The following is an 18,074-nucleotide window of genomic DNA, read 5'->3' on the forward strand; positions in this document are numbered from 1 at the left end:
TGAGCAAAGCATCGTGGTCGGCTACCACGTGGTGCATTTACTATATATCAAGACCGTGTTTCTTGATCGAGATTGGCTCTTTTGAGTTAACAGTGGTACGTGCTAACTGTTGTAAATCATCAGAAGTTTATCCCGATGTGGCTCGATGACAATAAAAAAAATACACCGTGTAAAAATCCTAAAATATTCACGCTGATAGGCGCAACGAAAATAAATTAAAATTGTGCCGCAAACAAGATTCCGCTCATAAAAATGTCATATAGCTATTACTTTCAATGAGGTGAACGTGTGCATGTATACATATTGTGCGTTCGCCTCTAATATTTCTTGAAGAAGGTTGCCACTACATCCATATCTAAGAGTGTTGCACTGGTTCCAACATTGCGGAAAACTCGCGTGCAGTGTGCTTTGTAAGGATATGCGTGCTAATCTTGCTGAATTTAACCTTGCTGAGGGCATTTCTTTCTTGTGTGAACCGAGATCCATCTTTGGATGTAAACTTAGAATGAGTCATGTCACACAGTGGTGACCTTGTACACAAAACCTGGAGCAAAAATATTTTTTTTTTACAGTGAAAGCAGTTCTGATTACAACAAGGGTCACGAATGCCCTAGTTGTCCACTGCTGCCACCGGTGTCCGTAACCACTATTTAGCGAAACGAGAAAAACCAAGTAAATAAACACCATGGGTACAGTGGGATTTAAACCCGGGTCCTCTGCGTGTCCGCATAGTATTACACCTATGACCGACGTCGGGGCTTCAAACTCCGTTGCAAACTGGCCCTCGTCTGGATTAATATTGGGAAATAAATTGCTATAATGTGTGCAACAAAGCGCTTCAGAACAGCAAAGCAAGAACGAGGCGTCACACTATGCGAAATGCGTAACGAGTTGGTCGTCAAACGGTAACCACCCATTACCATCGCGCTACGCATAATTATTCATCGTCGTCAGCGTCAGAATACAAAAATTGCACAAAAGTACTTGCAAGTGGGTAGCGGCTAGAACGCCTCTCTGATGAAGGGTGACATGCTGAATGCCTCCCTACTTGCACAGTGCTACACAAAAATGACTATAGTATAGTGGGTATCCTACAAGTATACTTGCAGCGGTTACCCAAGGAGTGTAAAAAAAGGGCATAAAAGCCGCTGTTCCAGCTTTCGCTTGACCGTGCTGAGAGTTCCGCGTAGGCCTGGCGGCTTTTGTGTGTCCCGAGCACGCGCTGAGTTGGTTACAATTGCATGTAAAGTTTATTTTACCATTTACATAGGCAGCGCGTTCAGCCACTGCAACTTGTGTCATTGACGTAGCAGACGACGCTGGCCGTAAATTGTCAGATCAATTTGGGAAACGGATCATTTTTTCGGAGTTCTTTATCGCATTTCAAATGGTCAGTAACAAACCTATAGCAGTATTTTACTGATTTTGTCCCAGTGAGTACGAACAATATTACTGAAGCTGAAGAAAGAAAAAAAAAAGAAGCTAGAGCACCTGCACGGCAAGCGGAGAGTTTGCGGAAGCATGCAGACGTGTAGGTCCCTCGGAAGCAACCGCACAACGGCGCCACTACATCCTCTCTACTAATAACTGTGAGAAAAGTCAAACAAACGTAGCAAAGCTAAATTATACTTGAGAGCATGCTGTTAGGATAACGAGGAGAGGGATTGTGAATAGAGTACTCAGCCAAAGCGAAAGCTTGTTTGGCCCGAAAAGGGGCCCTTGGAGTGGTTCTGCGTTGCACTAAATCGCAAGCACACGTTTCCTATGACGGCGCAAACCTGATGCGTGAAGGCGTCGAGCCAAAACCAGCTGTTGCATGTGTGCCTGGTGCAGAGGCAAAACAACGAATGGCCGTTGACAGGGATACCACAAGCTCGCAGGGCTTCCGGTAGGTTGTTGTCGCTGGACAGATAGCCCAGACTGAGCCTCTGTACGGTCGCCCAAGACTCGGAACTTTCGCCGGCCATGTCCAACAGTTCAACGCCGTCACAGGATCTCGTCATGGCGCAGTACTGAATGCAGCACCAGCGCCACCATGCGACGCATCACAAGTGATATCTGGACCGTAGTGATAGGCGCCGAAGAAGCTCGTCCACTAGGTGAGGGACCATCACTCAATGCTGGTAAAATCACAAGTCGAGTCACAAGCGTAGTGGCCGTTGAATTTTTAAGCACCTCTGCAGCTGTAGGTTGCATGCTATTGTCAACCAATGACCCATAACTTCTCGACTCCACCGCCACCTCCTTTCTCCTGTCACATTCACAATCTTCTCCCGCTCCCGTTGCACGTGTTTCTCATGCCTTCCTTTCTTCACTGGAAAGCCAACTTCTAAGACCTAATGATTAGTTTAACCACGTCACTTGCTCACTGCGCAATATAATAATCTTGCGCGCGAACTCTTTATCAGGCTCCAGAAACTAAGCGCTAGTTCCGGCTTTAAACAATATGCACGCTCGTAGTGGTTGCCGGGAATCCTAGAATCCGGTTGAACGAAGCGAGGCTAATGTGAAGGTTTGCATGTATTAGCTTTCACAAGTATTACAAAAGAAAAATTGATGCCCCTGTAAAGAACTTCTTCTTGATGATGTGTCTTTTCCTATTCTTTATTTCGTGATTATATTATTCCTTACTTCGTTGGTAGCGCTTGCCTCTGCTCCTTCTCGCCCCTCGCTCAGTGATGTTGGAACATGGATCACGCTCAGTTATCTCGCTCGGTTGGCGCGTCTACTAGGACAAAGATAAAGACAGTGAGTTGTGGCGGCCAGATAATGGACGCGGCAAATGAGCTACGCAGAACAAGTCAACCATGCATTGGTCGAAAATTGCTAAATCGAGCAAGACCTGTATTCCGCGGCTCTGCAGTGTTCCAACCCGGGAACTTCCAGTTCAGCGAGGGGTTTTCAGCAGTTTCTACAGGGAACGGGTGAACACAACGACTTCTACCCATACTTTAAGCAGGTACTGATTTTGCATGAATACATATGATTGATTTGATTGATATGTCGGGTTTAACATCCCAAAACCACCATATAATTATGAGAGACGCTGTAGCGGAAGACTCCGAAAAGTTTGAGTACCAAGGGTTCTTTAACGTGCACCCGAGTACATATGAGCAAACCAAGTTCTCTGTAAGCCTGACTAGACTGACAAAAGTGCAGTGTCGCAAAACTAATTGTTGAAGGCGGCAGCCAAGCTCCAGTCAGAAAATTGCGTTCATCGAAAGACTTTATTTCGTGCTGGAGTTTTAGTTTCTTTCACTTTTTGTGAAATAATGTGAATTAATACTAGGCTGCTTCTTCCTCATAGCTCTTGTAGCCACGGTTTCGATATTTGCGAGTGTTTACTTCTAATAAGGTCATTCAAATACACGTGGTGGACCAAGTTCTGTTTATATGCGTAGATTTTCATAAGCGTAATTTATTTTCGTGTCCGTGGTGCAAGCGTTGACAGTTTTTTGGCCACACTGCTATCTCGTTTTCTCCTAGAAGGAACGTCTTGACGTAAAGAATGCGCAAAAGTTTTGCGTCTTCGTTTTCTCTGTTTACGTGGTCGGGCCTGCAAACCACAAGTGGCGATAGTTGCACATGGCGGCTTGCAGTTTTGAAAGCTCTCTGAAACTGATAATGAAGGGGTCTGCAATGAGGCGCAAATAAATATTTAGCTATATGACGTGGCACAAAATTATGTGCCGTGATGATGGCTAACGAGTATCCAGCAACTGATCTCAGAAAAAAAAAACGAGTGATGAATATACTTGTTTCTGAACTCCTTCAAACTAAAGCAGGTGGGCACACGTATCCACCAGGTGAAGTAAGGCAGGTGACTGATATCTATCTTTGCCGCACAAAACGACGAAATTCCCTTTCTTACTACTTGAAATAATACGGGGCATATTGCAATACGGCCCGATTAGTAGGTCCTGTGAGACGTGCAGCCCCAGTTCTGATATGGCAGTGCACTGGCGTGTTAGTGCAGACCTTTTATTTGCACTGGACAGCTCAACTTGTTTATCAGTAGATGAGAACAGCGTACCCAATACTGTTATATGAACGAGATTTGATGGACTAGCCCTCAGTGTTATTTTTTGTGCACCTTGAGCTAGCGTCGTACGAATTTTTATGCTTCTAGATCTTCAGTGGAGCGAGAACAAGCATCATATGCCCAAAGACTTGCTTTATTAGCAACGAAGCTAAAAAATCAGAGCCTAAATTTTCTTGCAAGGTTGCCCCCCGCCCCCTCCCTTCGTTGTGCCACATGAAACTGTTTTAGGGTGTTTTAACCCTCAGAGTTTATGTATCCACTAGATTCAGTAAACCTTGCGAAAGAAATGTACACCGCGAACACGCGTGAACGTAAATTAGCCAACACTGTAAGTACGATATGAAACGTATATAGCGTCACTAAATTTGCAAAATAGTGTCATTGTATCTGCATCGCAGTTTTGATTCTGCGCTAAAGGGCCAGCCACGATACAGCTACAATACTAGAAGTGAACCGATCCTAGTGACGCTAAGTGTACAGTATCAAGTATTTTTTGAGGGTGATACGGAGAGGGATCGTGAAAGAGAATTCAGCCAATGCGGAAATAGGGTGGCCCTGAAATGGACCTTTCGAGTGGTGCTGCGTTGAATCGACTTCAGGGGCACACGCTTCCGACGACGACGCAAACCTTCACGAAAGCGTCGAAGGAAACCCAGCCGTCTTTGGAATAGACGCCGCACAGGCAAGCCAAGAGGTCTCCGGTGACCGGGTAACCGCACTCTTTGAGGGCTGCCTCCAGGCCGCGGCTGTCAAAATAACCGTGTCCATGAACATCAAACTCCCGAAATACGGAGGCCCAGTATTGGGTAGCTTGGTGGCCCATGTTCAGCAGGTCCTCGCAGTCGGTGGCACCCCTGATAGTGCAGAACTCAAGAACGAGCGTCGCCGTCCGGGGATGGACGGGAGGATGCGTTCGCCGTTGGCCGAGACGCCGGAGAAACTCTTCGACGACGCGAGGGTCCATGGCGTACTCTTTGAACAACAGCAAGTAGAATGACAGTCGTGGCAGTCGTCGTATTTTTATACACTCCTGTGTTGTCTGTGCGAGACTCTAAACCAATGACCTTTGTACCATTAGCTTCGACTCCACCCCCTCCCCTACCCGTTCTCTCTCTTGGTTCACCTTCTCCGCTACCTGCACGTGCGCCACAAGCCTCTCTTCTTCTAGGAAATCCGGTTTTTAGCAAGCGAGGAATTTGTCAGTCCATCTCCAATTCACCTGATTATTTCTGAACTAGCGCAAGAATGCAGGGCCAAAACCAGTTATACTAGTAAAAGCACACATTGATTCCCAAACTGCTAAAAAAAGAAGCAGTTCTTTTTTATACTTTGGTATACGACATCTGCGAAATTTTCCGTGTGCTGCGCTACATAAATTTTTTATACATTTAAAAGAGAAAATTCATGACTTCAAGGGATGAAAAATGTAATACAAACGATCGATATGGAGGAAAAGTTTAGATGCAGAATTTGAATACATGAAATATTTAGACACTTGAAATACACGTTGTAAATAAATCAGACTATCCTGATGATATTTAACCTTTACGCTATCAAAACTCGACAACTTTTGTTTTTTACTTAATCTTTATATTTCATGAAAACTGGCTGAAATGTACAGTTTCGGCATTTTTTTCCCGTGAACGCTGCTGAAATTGCGCTGAAATGTCATACTTCCTGTGCAGGCATGTGAGCAGGCAGGGAAGGATGACAAAGGAAGGGTGATAGCTTCGGCTTCCATTTGCTTTGCAAACAATTAGTGAGACATAAAATAATCCAGCAACAGATCCCAGTGGCAATAAAGTGGAACACTTATGTAATCAGTGCTTCTCAAGTGTTCCTCGAATCACCTGTATGAATAGGGCTTAAATAATATACCGCTCCATCCGGTGAGGAGGACTGGTCTGGCAACCAGTGCTTTCCTTATTATTGCAGCGTGCCGACGGCGCGGTGTGTACTGGCTGGTGCTTGGATGTGTGGCGTTTTCGAACAATTTTAGCATGTTCTCAATCGCACTGCCGATTTTCTTCTTCCTTATCAAGATGCCAACCAGCGGACGATCAACTGGGAGCCACATGTATTATAGTTGGTTGTTCTGAGCCCCATAAAAGAACTAAAAACAAACTGCCGTCTTAATATATTTACGTATCCAGCACAGATCACCAAATGCGCTGCATTTGCGGTTGATGCGTGGTACATTGTGTTACGTGAAAAGTTGTATATCAGCAAGTGCACCAATATACCGGGAGTACCTAGCGAACGTTCCACTCGACCAAAGACAAGAGCATATGGTTACATTAATAATGAAACATAAGTGGTCAAGTACGGCCCATACCGCGAAAGGGCAAATCATCTAGGCCCCACATGACCACCTAGCCACCTATGTTTTTTTTTTCGCTTAGCTTTATTGTTATAACTTAGTATGATAGGTTGGGTCAAAAGAATTAGCCTCGTAGCTCAGCTCAACACTGTGATCAATGTAGTTAATGTAGCTCTATTGACACCGACGAGAACACGCTCACTTCGCAGTCAGATAACCCGGATGAGATGTTTTCAAATCATTGAGTGAATTTTACATGAAAATGACGTGCTGGAATCATTGTCTTGAACGTACATCTTCCGTAGGACGGCGGGATGAATCGTGCACGATGTGCAATATGAAAGCCTAATTGTGAAAAAAAGCAAGTTATGTCACTATGTGTATAAAATTACTAGACAATTTTTTGGCCTGGTAAAATACCATGTCCGATAAGTCGCGCTATACTATACTCACAATGAAACCACAGTTATTATTTTTTAGGAACACAACAGAATTAAACCACGTTGTTGTGGTTAATTCTCTGTTGTTTCTAGAACTCTCATTTGGCTTTTAGCTTGGCGAACGACAGAAAAAACCGTACAACTGGTAGAAAAAATTATTTTTAAAGAAATTAACACAACAATGGCTTTTTTTGCTAGTCATACGTTCAAGCCTTGGCATATTTGGGGCCACATAGGCGGAAAAAATTTACCGTTTCTACTTTTGCGCTGCCGCAATTCAATCAAGTACCATCACTCTAAAAAGAAAAAAAAACATGCTGTAATGAAAACTATATACAGCATCGCTTTTTGTGTGCGACTACCTATAAACAGCCCTAATTTTGTCCGCACCCAGAGGACGATAAACAATCGAGTTATAAGGCACAATGCAAAGCCGATCAAAAGATAGACCACGGTTTGTGAGCAACAAATAAATGCCACCATCATAGAAAAATTGCAAGTGCGTGCTCACGAAGAAGCGCATGTACGGGTGGTGGTCGCTGCGACAGCACGAGCACACCACGAGTGCAAGAACAAACCTAAATTTTACAGTCCAGGAAAAAGCAATCCTTTGTATATACAAAGGGTGTCGGCACTTGCGTGCTGTGCTGGAATGGGACGAATTGATATTACGTTGTTCGAACAGAATGTGCTGGAAACATACGACCACGATCGACCACTATCGACACGATCGCAACGTCATAGATCATAGTATTTGACCCCGAATGGATCATAACGTTACAGGACGTCTCACTGACTAATTTTCTACCTCTACTGCATCACTAGGACTCAATTCAGCGCGCCAGAAAAAAAAACTGACTGCAGCTGCAACCGCACGAGCTTTATTTTTTCATAGAAACTCGGAGCTTCGCACGCTCCACTGGGTTGCCAGACCAAAGACGGCACCGCCAGCTTGGCAATATGGCGGTGTCCACGCTATAAGATCTATACTGCAAGTTTTTTTACACTTTTCTCTCTCTCAAGGGAGAGCGGGAGTGTCTACGCAAGGCTATGGTGCCCTTTTTATACCCACACTGTAAGCAAAAACTATCCGAGTTTGGGGTTTTTGCGGCTCATGACGTCTGAAAACTCTCTTGCGTTTTAAATTACTACCTCGTGTAGGAGTAAAAGGTGGTACATGACATAGTTTTACCACCACCTCTCAGGCAAGTAGTAAAAGGATGTCAAAATCCAGTTTTACCACGTAGGGAGTTTTCTATCACGTGATTTAACCTGCTCTTCAGAGTTTATTACCACGCCCCGCCGCGGTGGTCTAGTGGCTAAGGTACTCGGCTGCTGACCCGCAGGGCGCGGGTTCGAATCCCGGCTGCGGCGGCTGCATTTCCGATGGAGGCGGAAATGTTGTAGGCCCGTGTGCTCAGATTTGGGTGCACGTTAAAGAACCCCAGGTGGTCTAAATTTCCGGAGCCCTCCACTACGGCGTCTCTCATCATCATATGGTGGTTTTGGGACGTTAAACCCCACATATCAGTCAGTTTATTACCACGTGACTGCAAGGTGCAGCTGCTTCGGTGGCTTTTGCCGTATACCCCCCATTTTGATGCTCTCAGGGAATCCTGAACGTCCGCGAGGACCACAGATCTTTTCTTTTTTTTTTTTGGCATCGCCGTGCCTCAGGACTGACCGTGAGTCAACGCACTTTCACTGGAACTGGGGGCAGCATAAGCACAACAAGCGAGAACAGCATTCTGTGAACAAAAAAGAAAAAAAGACGGGGGGGGGGGAATCTCAAAAGAAGAAAAAAAAGAAAGAAAACCTGCTGTGAAAAGTTGTCCTGCAAATTTTCGCGAATTGTTGGCTTTTTGTCGGCGGGGGTGCCTTGTAGACAGATGGTGCAAGAAGCTCTGTATCTGTGTGTCTGGTTGGGCTGATGGATCTCACGTGTTTCCTACATCGTCAAACGACCGTGCGCTTCCGATCGCCTCCGAACCTGCAAGTCGCGGATATCTCGCTTCCGAGCCGAATCGCGAATATCTGCCAGTGGTAACAAAACCAATCTGGTGTCATCGTCCGTGCTTGCCTACTGGAGAAGCAATAAACAAAATGCTTCACTCTGTCGTCGGCACCGAGCCGCGGCCGCCAGTGACCAGTGGGTGTGTGTCGCCGGGGCAGGCGAAAGAGGCATTGCATATATTTTGTTCCACAGTAGGCGATGTCTGCATGAGTAAAGTTCTGCCCGAATTGCCCACCTCATGCACAAACTGTTCTCAAACATGTAGCGCTAAGCCTATACGAGGCAGGCGGAACCATCAAGCGGCTGCCGGTGAGCACGAAGAAAACCTGGATGGTGGTCTTTCGTTGCAACACCGCCCCGTCCCCGTAAGATAGCGGTTACGTGTTCATTTGTGTCAGAAATGACGACGAAATTCGCACAGGATATGTGTTCTGCGATCGCCAGCTGTGTTTCTTCGGATAGCCGGGCTCCTCGAAAAGGCCTAGTACGCCGTCGGTAAGAAGCTTGTGTGCAGGCGTGCACTGCTCCTTTACGCCCGTTGTGATGAATACGTGCTGCTACTGTGTATGTGCACCGTCGCTCAATGAAAATGATTGAGCTACCATGGTTTGCGTACTTAGGTATATTTTATGGACTTGTGCATCAGCAGTGCTAACACGCGTGGGGCCATGAGCCCGGTGTGCCAAGTAATTATTGCATACTCGAAAAGGTGAGATTGGGTACATTTATAATAAAAGGTCGGTGTCACAGTTAGTGACCTGCAGCCCACCTTAAGTTTACGCTTGTACCTTCAACCGTTGTTGTTAATCAATGCAAAAGAGAGCTCTCCTACCGGTCCTACAGGGCTGGTCAAAAGGTCGTGCCTATATATACCAGATTGTCAATAGTGTAGTTGAGCAACGCGTGCAGTCTGTTCCAGTGGCGTATTATTCTGCATTTGTTGTGTGTGCGTGTTTGTCTGTATGTGAATCTATGTGTCACCAATTCTGCCGTTTAATAAGTCCAATCAATTCTGCTAGTTAATAAATTTGTTAACTCCAGGCGAATGCACCCGTCAATTTTTATTTTTTTACCACCGGAAATAACTCCCAGAAATCACCTCAAAAACCTTGTGAAGGCACTAAAATTGTACTCTCTCTATACTCGTTCAAAACCTCTCTGGGGTAAATAATTACTACTCTCCCTACGTTCAAAAACCCAGTTAGCACGAGAGTAAATTTTTACCTCGATAGTAGGTGGTAAAAAAAACACAGGAAAGGTAGTGCGCTAGAGGACAAATGGTTTACCCAGTTTTTGAAGTTATTTCAGGTCATTTTCGTTTAGTGTGCAGGAGAGGGCCCAACACACGGTTTCACATGTGAGTATAGCTTTCTTGCGCTTTCCCGGCTGCGGCGGCTGCATTTCCGATGGAGGCGGAAATGTTGTAGGCCCGTGTACTCAGATTTGGGTGCACGTTAAAGAACCCCAGGTGGTCAAAATTTCCGGAGCCCTCCACTACGGCGTCTCTCATAATCAAATGGTGGTTTTGGGACGTTAAACCCCACAAATCAATCAATCAATCAGCTTTCTTGCGCTATCTATGAAAGAGCTACAGTTTCTAAGAACCCAGTAATCTGTCATGCGTGGGCTTCGTGATTCAGAGTACACAAGAAACTTGAAATAATGTGTCCAAAATATCTTTAAAAAAGAAATACGCTTTCGCTGCCTTTAAAACTTTTTTTTTGTGGCGGGAGACGTGATGAAGCGCTCATGAAACGGTACCCCAACAAGTAGTTCTTTTCAGCAAAAAAAAAATATGTATGGTATATTATGCCTCTAAATATACGAAGATGTTGTGCAAAAAGGATATTTCAGTGCCTAAATACCCCTCGAAGTAGCGCGCTATAAAAACCAGCCACCATATCGGCGGCTGCTGCCGTGATAAGACGAATGAGGCATTGAGAATTCGAAATATCGGCGTCTCGTAAGAATTACGCAGCTATCTCATTCTAACAAACTTACAGACGGAAAGAAACTGAAGCGCCGATGATCGCATCAAGAAGCTAACCAGACTGACGTCAGTATGAATGGTGGCGATCGCAGGGTTGTTTGCTCTTTTGCACTTTTTCGGGCATCTCGCTATGAAAGGACAAGAACAGTGTTATCGAGCATGGCATGGCCGATGGCAGCTGTAGCAGCTGCTGTGCCCTCTTAGGATGAACTCACCAGCCTGATCTCTCCTTATTTATTTCTCTCTGCTTGTTTACCTGTGTGTACATACTAAATGAATGTTGCACGGTAAGCAGAGCCATTTTAGGCGCAGTTGTGGCTGTCAATCCCGTGGGGCACCAGCTTTTTTTTTGTGAAGCGAAGCAAAGTTGGTGGAACCCACGTTGTTCCAGGAGGTCGAGTAATAAATAACGAATAGCCCCATCATATCTAGAGTACTCCTGGCAAACGAGAAACTCTACCAGGGACAATGGAATAACATATCGTTATTCAGGAAGCCAACCTCCCCCCTCCCCCTGTGCAGCATGAGGGACCAGTAATTACGCGTTCCTTTCACTCAACCATGAGCCAGGGCACACACGCAGAAAGAACAAGCACCTGTTTTCATCTCGGTCTCACTGACCTTCCAATAAAAGAAAATCAGTCCTAGACACTATTTTTTTTCAGAATTTAAGAGCTATCATCTTATATTATATGCAGAAATGAAATTTTCGTAACACGAACAGCGGAGCTAATAGATGTGGAATTGACAGTAGGAATGAATAACGAATTCATGTGGTTGGTGGATGTTTAGAATCTAAACAAATATTATAGGCCCTTATTTTACCTGAAGGCTAGGCCACGTTTATGTCTTTTTTGTATAACACACAGAAGAAACAGAGTTTTGCACTATACCATGATTGTTAGCAAGATTCTTCTGACAGCGCCGAAATATTATTACAATTTTGTCAGGCGTCTTGTCACATCGACTTGCATTTGCTAAGTCTTTTTCACAGCACAACAATCATATACACACCATCCCTGCACGAAACTCCAGCAACAAGTTAAGATATATCGCATAAATGAAAAAATTCGGAATCGTATTCAAGGATTAGCTGTATTGATGCCACGAATCGGGCCCGTAGCCAGCTGGGGGGGGGGGTGATTTATCTTCCATCCCCCAAGTTTAGAGTGAGAGAAAGTCGTGTTTTAGCGAGAACAAATTGACAAATGTATGTTTTTAAGGTCTTCAACAGGTGGCGGCGCTTCCAGTGATTAAAAAACATGCGAATGATGGAGAAGTTCACCTGACAAAGTCTATAATCCTCAATGGAATGAGAATTGGACGCTCTTCACTTTTAATAAAGCCAGCATTTGGGAAATCCCTCAGGGTCTTTTCACATCGACGCAAATATTGAGGATTCGTGCTTTATGCTTTTTGTGAGATACGAATATTTTAGAAAAAAGTATGGCCATTCGCAATTAGCAGTTCTGTACATTGGACATCACGTGTTCTGTGTTATTGCAGACATCATCTTCTCACCTGAATTTTCCGTTTATGAGTTGATTGCCATTTGAATCTGCATTTATTATCATGTGCGTGTTTTAATGTCATCGTGAAGCATGGTGGCACTCAATGGACACGGGTACGTCACGTGATTCCTGCTTATATATAGGAGGTTATGGCAACACGAAAACACCAGGCGTTTTATCCCTGCTCTTTTATTTTCTGCTGTGAGTCTCAGTAAAGTTAAAAGCTGCCACCCTTACCTTCCCAACATTCACTGAACTAATGAGGATTCAGTACACACGTTTCGTGGAGTATACAATTCTTCGTCAAATTTCCTTCCTTTTTCTTCTCTGAGCAGGCCTCTCCCTGAAACTTCAAGCAGTTCATGGAAACAGCGCGACAAGATACGAGGGTTCCGGAACGTTGAAGTGCGTAGCTTTTCATGTATATATATTTTTTTGTGGCCGTGGCTAACGTGTAGAAAATTTCGTTTGGTGTCCATGCTCTTCTGTTTCCTGTCGAACTAACTTATTGGTGAAACCAAGCGGAAGTCCGCAACAGTTCTTCTTGGTGTCGTGGTTGACTCTTTTACACGCTAAGTGGTTGTAGTGGCGCACGGCGGCTTTTTGTTTTTGGGGCTCTCTCAAACTCTAAACGGGAGTGGTCGGCAATGAAGAACCCATAAATAATTCTCCACCGCACGTGCTAGAACGATGTGCCATGTTATGACAAACATCTACCCATCAACACATTAGAGTAGATAATGTGAGCCCATTTTTTTTGGGGGGGGGGCAGAAGCTCTTTAAGCTATCGCAGAAATAGACTAACTTCACACAGGACCATGTCGTGCGATCGAAGAGTGTTTTTTGGCTTCATAGAAAGAGAAAAGAAACTTTACTGAAGCCAAGATAATATTGGACGTCATGCAATGAGGTCTGATTAGCAGGTTTTGAGGGACATGAGCCCTGGTTCAGTGAAACCAGTGCCCTCCTCCGTTAGGGCAGCCCATGTATTTGCATGCGAGCTCCACACTTCGTTTAAAGGCATACGGTCACCGTACCAAATATTTTGATATGTATAAGATTTTAGAGGCGAAAGAGCTCTTCGACTAGCCTGTGTAACGTGGTTCTCCGTCCGCACCACGCCCTTGCCACTGGTGTTCTTTTTGCTTGCCGTGCGCTTGCCTTGTGTCAGCTCTCCCTCGCTTTACCCTCTCCATCTCTCGAGCCCACTTCTCACGTGGGCATCATCTCACCCATGCCACCTCTTTCCATCTGTCAACGAGAAGGAGCTGCCCCAGCGTTTCTTGGTAAACACTAAGGGGAACTCTGGCACTAGAGTCTATCGCAGCTGCAACGCACGGCGATTCAGCGAGCACGGGAGTGATGGGTAGTACACGTATCTGTGTAATCTTCCTGCTTCTGGCTCCGTGTGTGTTCGTTTGGCTTGGAGCTAGCTGTTTTCTCACGAACCAAAAATAAGCAAATGTTCAGCGGTTGCACTTCACCACCTTCTTTATTTAAGTTTACTATTTCAAATCGGGTCACGAAGTTCAAAAGAATTCGTTCTTTTCTTCAAAACGAAACCGAACACTAGCAATAAATGAAGCCGCAAGTCCCTACTGAAACGTTCCGTATGAAATCTTACGGAAAATATATGGACTCCGTAACATTTCCTTGTGCTACATACGGAAAAATTATGGAGTTTTATGGAAATATACGGAAGTTGTATGGCATTTACGGAAAGTTTCTTATGGAGTATAAGGAAGGATAAGGAAATTTTATGGCGTATACGGAAAGCTTTTTATGGAGTATACGGAAAGATAAGGAAAATGTATGGCATATACGGAAAGCTTTTTATGGAGTATATGGAAGGATAAGGAATGATAAGGAAACTTATGGAGCATACGGAGAGTTCATGATGGAAGATATAGAAGGATAAGGAAAGTTTATGGAGTGTACAGAAGCTTTCATAAGGAAAATGCAGAATGTAAGGTCTTACGGAAATATACAGATTTTGTAAGGTGCCTACGAAAATGTGCAATAGTGTATGAAAGGCATGTGGATTTTGCAAAAATGTGGAAACTCTACAGTTGTTGTCACATTTTCAGCAGGAAATCTGAGCTTTATAAAGTTATAAATGAATGCACAGTGACATATATAGTACAAAAAAATAACGCAGGCAAGTCTGTGTTGTCAGTCACCGCTGTTCGCCCTTTTCCAGAATGAATACAACTTCCGCAGATGACCAGGTGCTAAAGTCTGTCACACGGAAAATGTGTCATTCACAAGGAATGACAAGAACTGTCATTTTACTTGCATGCTGTCACACGAAAACAAATCAAGCAAAAATGCATAACTTCAAGGGCTCGTTTTTTGGTAGAAACAATAATAATGAGAACTAAATTCAATGTGATTGAACTTGTCAATATTAATGAAATTGTTCTCATTAACATTGGCAAAGAGAAATGTCATTTTAAAATATCGACCATGAGCTTAGCTCTCCTGAGCACCGACAAAAGAAATGAAAATCTATGAAAACTAATTGCATGTAGCCTAAAAATAATTTTTATTGATAGTATGTGCTCCTACAATATTAATACAGCTATACACAACTTGCCACAGCTTCACGACAGAAACGAGGTAGGGGCAGAGGGAGTGGTCAGAAAAATAATTAAGTATGAGAGCACAACTGATATGTACAAACACATAATGGTGCTTATCATTGATGCACGGATGGACGTGTATTGAGCTGGGTCGTTTTGAGATTTTCAAAAGCATTGTTTCAGACCACCATCCAGATTACGCTTCAATTGTAGTGCTACATAAGACACAACTTATGGGCCAGCTTTAATGTATAAGAAGATTATAGGTTAAACAAATGCTTTAAAATATATCATACCATGGCTGCATGGACGCATACAAGCTATGTAAAGCGCAATAAAGTGAGGACGCATGAGCTTCTCTTGATGCTTCAGTTCTACATAGATGCTTCAACTGTGCTGCAAAGAAATTTAACCAATGTCTGTGTGTGCAACATTGTCCATTTTAAACTATCTATATGTATATATAAAATTCCTACTGCGAGTTAAGCTACGTAGCACTCCATAACTCTTCCTTTTATTAAGGGCAATTTTTCGAATAATCAACATTATTCATTTTCTGTCTCACTTCGTGCCTGCAATTCTTGGTTTGGCTCGATCACAATTGTGCAGCCCTTATTTTGGAGGAATCAAAAAACATCCACCAAAATATATTTTGGAACTGCTTCTCGGTGATATTGCCTTCCCTCAACTGCCACAGCTTGAGATGAGTCATATAGCAAGTCTCGCGCATACCTAGGGCCTACCCTTCAAGAAACTGGTCGGGCTGTGAAATGCTCAGTTTTTTCTCAAATAATTTTTTTGGTTTGAGTTTTCTCACTTCTCGAGTCCCTTCACAATCAAGCAGACCCAATGTTCCCCTTAGTCCTTAATTTTGTTATATTATGAAATAAATAAAAAAAATTAATAATGGAAATAAAAATACTAATAACTGTTGCGCAAAAAACGCAGTCCCACATACGTACTTGAACGCAATATTGCTTTTATTTTGTTTTAGATCCTAAGGCATTAGAAAAGATAGCAGTACAATAAAAACGTTGAAAAAAAACAAAAAAATTAGACTTGGCGACACTCGAACCTGCGCCACTCAGTTGTGCTCGCGTACGTGAACTTAGTGCGTTAGCTTGCTAAGCTATTCGCGCTGAGGAGCGGCGTGAGTTTAAGTTATGTATATAAGTTTGCTTTTTACACGCTATGTGTTGGCATATTTATGTACGATATGCGATCGTATCTATTGTTGTGTGCATATGTTTTGGGATTGCATATACGTCACATGCTTTTGACGTGTCTTTCAACTATAGATTGCTGCCCCGCCGCGGATGAAAACAAGTATTTTTACACCCACACACAAGCTTGAGCAGTTGAAGGTTGTTTCCCGGGGCTCTCTTGCGATTGAGTCGGCCACCACAGGGAATTAGAGTGATACGCCATTAATCCCTGCATCTAGCTGTATTCCACTTAGTAGCTCTATCGCGTGATGACAAATCGAGCGTGGGGCGCGACGCTATTGCGCACGACCATGCCTCGCGTAGTGGCGACATCAGCTGATTGCGCCGGCCGGCTTGCTTCGATTTGCTTCAGAGCAAAGAAATGTCATACCTTGAAAGATTGCGTACTGCACTATGTCAAAATGTTACTGCTTTGTAGCCATCCTATGATTCATTGAGAATTGATAACTCTGATATCACTACTGTAGAGCTTTGCGTCGGCGACACGCACCGAACGTGAAACCGCACTACGTCTGTCGTAGAAGCAGTAGGAGGCTGTCGTCTGCTAGAACAAAAAAGAAAACAAAGACCTGGAAAATATTCATAAGTTGTAACTTGTTTTTTGAATAACCGTTTATCACTTTTAAAGTTATTTTGCCAGATAACATACATTTTTTTTCAGTTTATAGCAGCGACAGATGTTTTTTTTTATTTTCCTCACACAGATATCCAAGTCAAATCCATTCACAGCTAAAGCCACATGTTGTTTGTCTTCTTTATTTTCGTGGGCATGCCGTGTCGGTGCGTCTCTCATGTGTTCGCACTGCTACACACGAGAGCACGAAATGTTAAATTTACGCAAGGAAGCGCCGTTCCTCGTTCGTGTGATGTGCTAAGATTGCGCCCTATTCGCGCGGTTGTTCGAGTGCGGATCAAGTGCGAGTCGTCCAAGGAATCGGCGGGTTGGGCGGGCGCTCGAAGGACTCCGAGGTGACGGCTGACGCCTGTGGTCGCTTCCCTCAGGACAGTGTGAAAGAAACTAAAGGTAAGGTGGACACTTTTTTATGTAGACCAAGTATGCCACTCAGTGCAAGTGTGTGCTGCTGCACTCGAACGAGGTGTCGTGAAACGGCAACCTTACGCGCCTTTGCGAGTGCGGTTGCCGATTCGCTTTGACAATGCTAACGCCAGCCGAGCCATGGCGCATCGGCGCGGCCTTACTGGAGCTAATTCGAGACAACTGCGGCAACATGCATGTGTATGGTGATCGATTTGTTTTCATATGTGCAATGTAGTGAGGAACACGCACATGGCGCTTGCTATGTTGTTGATTAAACGAAGCCTGCAGTACCATTTGATGCAAAGCAGCATTTTGTTTACGTTCGCGGGCGATACAATTTGTAACTTGGCTCGATTCACCTAGCCACCCGCCTAAGTGGGTTGATTAGCATACGTTCACGGTAGAGCGTTATTATGCCCCTAAACAGTGGCGTGTGCTTGTTAAAAGATATAATGTGTGTGCCTAGTGTAGAGAGAGAGCAATCTGCATGTGTACCTGCAAGACACCTTTGCTTGTAACTAATAATGTACCGGCCAGCACCTACATTGTACGCCTGACTTTGAAGAAAACTTGCATGCACAATGTGAGATTTCGTAATCTGCCAGAGTTGTTTTTTATAAAATAATACACTGCCAGCATGTTCAAATTATGTTCCGCTGCTGTGTGGCAGGGGTGCGGTTATCACGCTGTTGTGTAGTTGCTGATGCAAGCACTTATAGTTTTGATGCGGTAATATTTCTCGTCTAACTCATCAGGTGTTTGGCTGTTTCAGCATAAACAAGGCAAAGAGAGAAGGAAGACGAGTAATGACAGTACCAGTGCCGACTTTTGTTTCAGGAGAATACCAATGTTGGGGTATTTATTGTGACAGCCTTTCTGTGTTGCTTTTTCGCCCAATTTATGCAACAAC

General features: G+C 44.1%; 1 protein-coding gene across 1 annotated transcript; it reads right to left on the minus strand.

Annotated features, from left to right (window-relative positions):
• Positions 1–4,637: 4,637 nt before the first annotated feature.
• On the minus strand, positions 4,638–5,006 carry LOC142767836 (uncharacterized). The gene has a single exon (XM_075870076.1). It carries the CDS (start codon positions 5,004–5,006, stop codon positions 4,638–4,640), a length of 369 nt encoding a protein of 122 aa, XP_075726191.1.
• Positions 5,007–18,074: the final 13,068 nt, after the last annotated feature.

The sequence above is a fragment of the Rhipicephalus microplus genome, chromosome 7, assembly GCF_043290135.1.
Source record: "Rhipicephalus microplus isolate Deutch F79 chromosome 7, USDA_Rmic, whole genome shotgun sequence".
Lineage (NCBI taxonomy): Eukaryota > Metazoa > Arthropoda > Arachnida > Ixodida > Ixodidae > Rhipicephalus > Rhipicephalus microplus.